The 9,500-nt window shown below is 43.7% G+C and overlaps 1 protein-coding gene across 2 annotated transcripts in view; it reads right to left on the reverse strand.

The window, feature by feature from the left end:
- LOC138964370 (uncharacterized) overlaps positions 1–7,330 on the reverse strand; it is a 15,598-nt gene extending 8,268 nt beyond the window's left edge. Inside the window, exons 1-5 of one of the 2 annotated variants that reach the window (XM_070336310.1) lie at positions 7,132–7,330; positions 5,084–6,140; positions 2,398–2,616; positions 1,689–1,888; positions 819–1,022 (exon numbers count right to left, since the gene is read on the reverse strand). In XM_070336310.1, the coding sequence (XP_070192411.1) occupies positions 819–1,022; positions 1,689–1,888; positions 2,398–2,616; positions 5,084–5,890 (1,430 nt within the window). In that variant the 5' untranslated portion in view covers positions 5,891–6,140; positions 7,132–7,330. The other variant, XM_070336309.1, reaches the window with a different exon arrangement.
- Positions 7,331–9,500: the final 2,170 nt, after the last annotated feature.

Below are 9,500 nucleotides of genomic sequence, written 5' to 3' on the forward strand. Positions count from 1 at the left end.
CTCTCTCTTTCTCTTTCTCTCTCTCTCTTTCTCTCTCTCTCTCTCTCTCTGGCCCCTTCCATATAAACAAACACTATCAACAAGGAGAGAATCTGTTTTTATTATAATATCTATATATTTTTGTCACCCACTTTTGACTTAACAACCTTACCCCCTACACGTTCAGCGCCCACTATCCCAGGGGTCTTGTTTTGGACAATCATCGTCATCATTATGTATGAAAAATAGCTAAATAGATTGTTAGTTTTTGGTATTTGTCTACGAACCAGTTCCATAGACACATTTCAGCAGTTAATTGCTAATATACTCTCCCCCTTCTTTTAAATTTGTTTTATTTTAACTTCTCTCGTTGACATTGCTCAGCTAGCTCCACTAACTTTAGTCAAGGCGATTTCACCCGAGAGCCATTTTACACCACTAAAAGACGATTTTCGGAAATAACTCTGTCGAGTTTGCATGGGTTGTGAAAGAGTGAGTACCCTTGCATTTGCGTAGACAAGCTTTGCCATGTGCTTCCTGTACACGTGTTTGAGACTTGCCCTCTCGCTAGTGACTGGCCTATAATGTCACGTGAGAAATAATGTCACGTGGGGAAACTTTCCCACGTGACATTACAGGCCAGTCACTAGCGAGAGGGCGTGTCTCAAACACGAAGTACAGGAAGCACATGGCAAAGTTTGTCTACGTAAATGCAAGGGTACTCACTCTTTCACAACCCGTACAAAAACCCGACCGATTTATTTCCGGAATCCGTTCATTAACCTCCCTCGATCTTACCCTAAAATCTTCCGACAAGACCAAGACCCAATCACCCTCACCTTCGCAGCACCAGCTTCATCTTGGCCTTGACGGCTTGGGACAGGACGCCATAGGCCAGCGAGTCGATGCAGAGGATGACGTAGCAGACGACAAAGAGCCCGTGCACCGGACTCAGGTAGAGGATGACGTTGCCCGTGAACGGAACTCCCATGTCCGCCGCTTCGGCCGCTCTTTCCTTAGTTGCTGCCACCGGTCGCTCGAACCTACAGGATCAAAAAAATAACTGATGGAAGATGTTATAAATAACGCTAAGACTCGTATCTCAGTCTTTCATTCCTGAAAGAAAACGTGTACTGCGTTAGCGCATCAACCATACAAGGTCCTCCAGACGTGTTCTATTTTATTACCTTTGCCGCCGAGAAATGACGTAGCATTCTTTTTTATTTTTTATTTTATTTCAGGAGATAAAGGTGTACTAATATGCGTCTCCTGTTGCTAAAATAGTGTTACATACTTCTGAAATGTGTCTGAAAAAGAACTGTTGAAAAGTTGGAAAGCTTTGGCTGTCTATATTCTAGGCTCCTTTTCTTATGTGTTTTGGGGGCAAAATAACTTCATAATAAAAACTAATAAATAACAGCATATATAAAATTGATACAGTAGTAGCTGTAGATAACTCTTGATTTCGCATTTCCAACTTTTTACTGTAAATTTTCTGACTGAGTCAGCTTTAAAGCTCTTTCTCAAAGGAGGTCCTTATATCCCTACGGTGGGCTATTCGGAAAAAAAAATACCTCGCCCTCTTCCTACGCCGCCCCCCCTCTCGAAATCTTGCACCTAATTGTCGCTGCCAGTGTGATTGTCAACCAGCCAGCAAGAGCATCAACCAACCAACAGAAAAATCAACAGATACAAAATCAAGTTCTTACTGGTAGTAGAGAATGAGTCGAATGACCCAAGGCATCACGAGCAACACGAGGAGGCAGACACGCGCGAATAGGCGCGCGCACTTGAACCACGTGGGCAGGCTGATGCCCGGATTGAGCGTTCCCAGAATGTTGGTGTTGCAGCATCCAGCCAGAGCAGATAAATGACGTATGCGACACAGGAAGAGATTGTTGTAGATCACCTGCCAATCGGACAACAAGTATATGCGTTAGGCTAGGGAAACTCACATTTGAGATGTTGTATGTATATTATTTGAGCAAAGACATAATTATTAAAAAAAAACCACACAATTCTTTGTTGGTCTAATGTCAAACGAATTGTAAGAGAGAGAGAGAGAGAGAGAGAGAGAGAGAGAGAGAGAGAGAGAGAGAGAGAGAGAGAGAGAGAGAGAGAGAGAGAGAGAGAGAGGAGAGAGAGAGAGAGAGAGAGAGAGAGAGAGAGAGAGAGAGAGAGAGAGAGAGAGAGAGAGACACACACACAGACAGACAGACAGACAGACAGACAGAGACATAGTAGAGACAGACACACACTCAATAAGAGACCAATAGACAAACAAAAAGAGGCAGACACACAGTCAGAGTTTCAACCTCAAAGCTGCAGTTTAAGCTACTCTCATATCAACATCGGCAAAACATCTCAATATTACTCAAAAACTTTACGACATCTATAACCACCCACTCACTGACTCACCTGCACGATGCCTACAGGCACCACATTCTCCCCGAGAAGTTTGCGCGATCTGACGGCCAGTTGCGCGTTCTTCACAGTGACGTCATGCACGCGGTCCAATTGCCACGTGTCAACCGTCTCGCGCAGCCGAGGCATGCCGGGAACTTTGCTGAGCTTCACCACGCGGTCGTCGTTCTCGTAGATCCAAGGAGTAGTGGTCTTCACCATGCGGAGCGTCACCTGTGCGATGATGAAGATTAATGCGTGATGCTTGTTTTGGAAATATCAAAGTCTGATAAATACTCAATGGGCGAAGACGATTTTGCCAGGATTTAGTCTTCACGAAGCTCGCTTTCACGAAGTTATGTCACTGAACTTTCGGTTTAAAATAAAACAAGTCGCGTAAGGCGAAAATACAACATTTAGTCAAGTAGCTGTCGAACTCACAGAATGAAACTGAACGCAATGCAACGCAGCAAGACCGTATACTCGTAGCATCGTCAGTCCACCGCTCACGGCATTGGCAGTGAAATTGACAAGAAGAGCGGGGTAGTAGTTGCGCTAAGAAGGATAGCACGCTTTTCTGTACCTCTCTTTGTTTTAACTTTCTGAGCGTGTTTTTAATCCAAACATATCATATCTATATGTTTTTGGAATCAGGAACCGACAAGGAATAAGATGAAAGTGTTTTTAAATTGATTTCGACAATTTAATTTTGATAATAATTTTTATATATTTAATTTTCAGAGCTTGTTTTTAATCCAAATATAACATATTTATATGTTTTTGGAATCAGCAAATGATGGAGAATAAGATAAACGTAAACTTGGATCGTTTTATAAATTTTTATTTTTTTTTACAATTTTCAGATTTTTAATGACCAAAGTCATTAATTAATTTTTAAGCCACCAAGCTGAAATGCAATACCGAAGTCCGGGCTTCGTCGAAGATTACTTGACCAAAATTTCAACCAATTTGGTTGAAAAATGAGGGCGTGACAGTGCCGCCTCAACTTTCACGAAAAGCCGGATATGACGTCATCAAAGACATTTATCCAAAAAATGAAAAAAACGTTCGGGGATTTCATACCCAGGAACTCTCATGTCAAATTTCATAAAGATCGGTCCAGTAGTTTAGTCTGAATCGCTCTACACACACACACACACACACACACACACAGACACACGCACATACACCACGACCCTCGTCTCGATTCCCCCCTCGATGTTAAAACATTTAGTCATATAAACTTGACTAAATTTCGAAAGACTTCGTGAATTCTTTGCGAAGTCAACTGTAGGCTCAATTAGGGGCATCCTTGAAGGAACCATCCTCTTTTTTTCTTTCTTTCTTTCTTTTCATCTTTCTTTCTATCTATCTATCTATCTATCTATCTATCTATCTATCTATCTATCTATCTATCTATCTATCTATCTTTTTTTCTTTCTAGTACAGTGGTCGCCGGTTAATATGACCACTTTGGGACCGGGATAAAATGGTCATAATAAGCGGCTGGTCATATTAACCGATGTTAGAGAAAACGACTTAAAAAAAATCGCAAAACGAAACTATTTTTTGTAATTAATAATTGTAAGAAAATGTGTCTGTTCGAGACGTATGTGCTGTCCGGCCAAGCTCTGAAGTAAATCCCGGTTTCATCAGCTTTGTAAATTTCCGATGGGGCATAATCTGCGAGCAGATTCGGAAGGACGTCGTCTTTCCATGTCTTAAGCAGCATCAAAATCGGCGTCTTGGGCTTCACCGTGAATTTTATGAAATGTCAAGCCGTTGCGAACTTTCCAACGAGAAAACCATCCATCGGTTGGTTTGAATTCAGTGTGTCCGAGAGCCGTTGCCGATTCTTCTGCTTTTGTACACAACAATGGTCCATGAATTGGCGCGTTCTTTGCTCTCATCTTCTGGAACCACTGAAAAAGACCATCTTCCACATCTTTGTCTTTTCCATGTCGTAGGCGCTTTCGTTGCGGTGAATCCTGCGTTGCGCACTCCTTCCTCACGCTGTCTTCATTCTTGAGAATGTTTGTCAAAAATCCTCTGTTGACGCCCAACTGTGCAGCACTCTCACGCATACTACAGGATGGTAGAGCTTTAAATTTGTCAATAAGTTCTAGCTTTTCCTCGGCTGTACGATCTTGGCGTTTTCGTTTCGACATTGTTTCCTCTTGAATCAGACTGAAAGATTGGTTGGTCGTGCTCTGTTTGCCAAAACTGGAGAGAGAATAATGTTCGTGATCACTTTAGATTTATTCACGGGAAATAATGAAAAGATCGCACGCTTTTTTGCCTTTTTCAAAAAATCGTATGTATTTTTCCCCCCGAGTGATTTCAAACTGAAAAAGATGTGAACTTGTTGCCATTTTCTCGAAACAATGTGGCCATATTAAGCGGCGTTGTGGTCATATTAAGCGGCTTTTTCTAATACATAACAAAGAAGGACAATTCCGGACCGGGTAAAATTGGTCATAATACGCGGCTGGTCATATTAACCGCGGTCATATTAACCGGCGACCACTGTAGTTTTAGTTTTTGTGCTTGCTTGTCTGTTTTAAACGAAAAGCTTATAGTCTCACAAAAATGGAGTTCATAACTTTTCAATCATCGTCATATTTTGTTCCAACCAACAAGCCTTTCGTCAGCGGCCATGCAGCCACCCTCGTAAGAGAACCAACTCTATGGAAGCACTCACCGTCTGGTCTTTGGGCAGGTGATAGACGTACTTGAGCGTGCCGTACTTGAGCCTGTACAAGGTCTCGGGCACCAGACTGGGACTGAAGAGCACCACAAGGACCTTGAACAGGATGATAGCAGCCAAGAGGAGAGAGATCCACGGGTCTCGAACCACGTCCGTACACACCGCTTTCTTTTCGGGACTGCCAGGTCCGGGAAGAATCAGCCTCTCCAGCTCGTTGTGGCAACACACGTACACGAACTCCGCTTTGTCGTCTTCGCGTCGTCTGATCTCTCTGTAGCACACGTGCTCGTCCCGGCTAAAGCTTCCGCTGCCTTCAGGATCATCCCCCGTGGCGTCGACTTTAAAATCGTTCAGCAAGAGCGTCCTGAGGGTTTCGTAGATCTCCTGTGACGTCATGTTGCCGAGGCATCCCGACGGCGATGACGTCAGAGTGACGTCAAGGTAAAGCACGCGGATTGTGAGCAGGCTCAAGGACAACATATCGTAGTTGTCGCTCAGCATCAGCAGGCTGCGACCTCGTCGTGAGGTTGAGCGTTTCCATGACCACGGTTCGAAGATGCCAAGGTCTTTCTCCAGGCGGTAGAAGACTTCGCCGTCGTCTTGAAGGTCAAGGTTGATGTACACTAAGTTCGCCCCTGATTGCAGAGCCGTGTGCAGTTCGTCGCGAACGTGAGTGGTGGGAGACAGAATGCAATCACCAGAAGAAATCGCTCCCGTATTTCTCGGCTGAGAAGATGCGGTGTGCCAGAAAAGAAACAGCACAAGGCACACGAAAGACCCTGACTTCAGTTTGTCACCCATGGTTGAAGTCTCCAGAGGTCTGTTCTGCTATTCTATTATAATACAGGTGTACCAGCCAGCCTTTCTTCGACTTCTTAAGTTTGAGGCACAAGTGTAGCCTGTTCTATATTGTCGCGCCCATCCAGGTTGATGATTCTGGAGCTACTCAGTCCGGTTGGTCTCAACTCTGCCATGAAAAACCTTGCCCGTCCGATCCCGGCTCACTTGGGTTCTTCTCACGAATGGGTCAACAGGAAAGTCACTGCTGCACCTTCAACAGAAAAAAATTAATCTGATTAGAAAGCTGTTTTAGCTTTTTGATTTCATTTAAAACATTGAGCATTCTTTCAAAATTGTTATCACCATTTACAAGGCTGAATTAGAGTTTACTTTTATGCGTGTACTGAGAATCGTTTCATTTGTATAGGCAACATTCTGCGGTGCATTTTTATCAATCCGTACACACGCTAAACTCTGCATACTTGTCACAAAAACCACTGATCAACACGTTTTCGCATACAGAGCATTCGAATGAGTGCAAAGCGTGTCACGGACACGCTTCAGTGCAAACACGACAGTAAAACCACCTGCAACAGCTTGCGTGGAAACTAAGACCTGTGTGTGTCGTCAGCCATTGCAACGGTGTACATGGCAATCCGTTCGCGCAAAACTCGGAAATGCAAGTTGAGTTGAACATATTACACACACACACACACATGCGCGCGCGCGTACGTACGCTGGCGCCCACACACACACACACACACACGTACGCAAACACATACACACACGTACGCCAACACACACTCACACACACACACACACACACACACACATAGCGGCTCTCTTTCCTTGTTGTAAGCAGGAACCGAAAAACAAATTGCCCTTTTTTGATGCATTCTTTCCGTTTGTGCAAAACTCAAACAGTTATTTTAACAAACCTTCACATCAAGCTGTATCAAAATGTGGCACTCCCTTCTCCCTCTCTGCACGGTAGAACCGGAAAATCCAATGTTCTTTCACAAAGTAACTGAGTTTTGCATTCAGATCACACATTCACCTTGCACACCTAGGAAAAGACGGGTCACAGTATTATACGCACACAAAATACATGCACAGCTTTCAAATATCATAAGCTTAAAAACACAATTGCTCCATTTGAATAGTATCACGAGTACGAGTAGAAGACCATGTCTGTATGCTGCAAATCAGTTGCCGCTAAACGTGCACGCACCGGCCCATACTATCTGTTGGAGCAAGCTAACCTGTACAGAAAATACGTGTATAGGCCTACACGTCTAAATGCGTCTTTCTCCACACATATCCTGTCCTGTCACCAACACGAATAAAATGTCAGTAGCACCCGCAAAAGCTAGCCCAGCAAGGGAAAAGCCATAGAAGGCGATTGACACTCTTTTTTCGTTCGACCCTTCCACACATAACAGTTAACTTTCCAAGCTATTCACAATATTCAAACCCTGACTAGCGCAATGATCTAGTTTTACGAGATAAGACTGCGGTATGCCTGTGCGAACTCAAAATGAGATGTACGAGTGTGCGTTGTTCCTCGCAGTGTAACGTACTTAATTTACCTGAAACGCTTGGCTGATCGACTCAACAGGGGGGTTGCAAACAAAATGGCTGTCGTTGTGACATTATAGCTGTTGGTATGCTCAGAGTCTCTGGTATGCTTCAAACGCAGCAACGGTTTATTCTATTTGGCAGAGAGCTGGTTCTGGTGCGTGCGTGTGTGTGTGTGTGTGTGTGTGTGGTGTGTGTATGTCAGTGTGTTTGTTTGTGTGTGTGTGTGTGTGTGTGTGTCTGTCTGTACGTGTGTGTGTGTGTATGTGTGGGGAGGGGGGGTTGTTTGTGTGAAACCTATTTTTTGCTCCAACCTCATTAATCAATGATCATTCAAAACGCTTTATGTTATACCTTATTCGGCCAAATCAAATTTTAATATTGCGCGAATGACAAATGTGTGCAGTACATGTTCACTTCAGATCAGACTGATTCCTAATATACAGCAGTACATGGGTAATACGCAACATTGCAGATAATTTAAAAAAAAATAACACGGGTAGCCCAATGGATATTACTTTTGATTTTATACTATGCGAAACTTTTTATGAACATTATAAAATGTTTGATGGGTTGTTGACAGACCAGCTTTTTTGTCGGTCCGAGGGGGAGCATATCGTCTTTTGTTTCATATTTATTGCCGAAGGCCGACGGCCGCGGTCAATACATATGAAACAAAAGTCGATATGCCCCCCGAGGACCGACAAAAAAGAAGCTGGTCTGTCAACAAACCATCAAACATCGTTTTTGTCATCATTTTGGTAGTGAGCAAATAAGTGCACAATCAACCCAGGGAACCATGCTTTGAAACACGGGTTCCGTGCTGATAACCACACGAGTCCCGGTTTGATAACCACTGGCAATCAAAGATGGCGTGTGAAAGCAACTTTCTGTGTTTTTGAGTTCATTAAATGTTGGGATGAATATGTCAGGTTTGAGGATGCACAGTTCTGTAGGTTCATCTCGGTATTCCACCCCCTCGGCTTTCTGTTGTAAATAATAAGCTGAGTGATCGAATGTGGAAGCTACGTTTGGTCAAAGGTCACAGAAGATTTGCGTCGTGCAGCGAAGGAAAGAATAGCAATCTTGTTTCCGACTCGGTACCCCTTTGTTGGCTCACGTAAGTGTAGCCTATGCGACAAGGGCGGATCAATGCTAACTTTTGTCTGTCTGTGCGTATGTATACAAGTCCAAAAGCGTATGGTCATTTCCGCTTATTGGCTTTCTTACAATAATCTTGGCAACATCCCTGCAACAGCTTTCGACTATCCCATGTATACGCCGCACGTACGTACGTCATTGAATTTCGTCACCTCAAAACCTTATGACCTCCCAAATTGTGACTTGTTCACTATGTATGATGCCAAGGTCACCGAGACAAACGTCATTATGGAAACTCTTTTGCGCTTGGTTTTAGAACTACTGAACACGTCACGCTACACTTTCTAAAGTGACGTTTCTTTGCTTTGATGTCAAAGATTGCAAGAGGCTTTGGAAGAGATCGAGGTTCCAAAAGAAGCCTATCAAATTGGTGCGCCTCGACTGCGGGACGTTTTCAAGTAAAATACACGTAAGTAGAGTTTGGCAAGATGTCTTTGAGCCCCCGTCTCATTGGGCCCCCGTCTCGTTGGGCCCCCGCCGTCTCGTTGGGTCCCCGTCTCATTGGGCCCCCTTCAAGTTAGTCTATATATAATTATTATGACCTTTCAGGGTCAATGTCATTTAAAGGTCAAAGGGGGATTTAGGCATGCCGGCCTTCTTGTGAGTATTACCAGTCCGTCGAAAGCTGACGAATTGAAATAATCTAAAGTAATGAGCTGCGTCTACATCCCATTACTGGATTGCGTAAATGTGTGTACAGCCGCACTCGCCTAAACGAAACACGCTTAAGCAAAAAACTCGGATATCTGAAACCAAAATCAATTCCCCGCTAGACCCCCTCTTTGTAAGACTATTTATAATTTGGATAAGCCAAACTCTGTCAAAAAATAGCTAACTCAAACACGGACATCTCAAACGTGATTTTGACAGATAAGCCAAACTCTAAACATTG

Source organism: Littorina saxatilis, linkage group LG4, assembly GCF_037325665.1.
Source record: "Littorina saxatilis isolate snail1 linkage group LG4, US_GU_Lsax_2.0, whole genome shotgun sequence".
NCBI classification, from domain to species: domain Eukaryota; kingdom Metazoa; phylum Mollusca; class Gastropoda; order Littorinimorpha; family Littorinidae; genus Littorina; species Littorina saxatilis.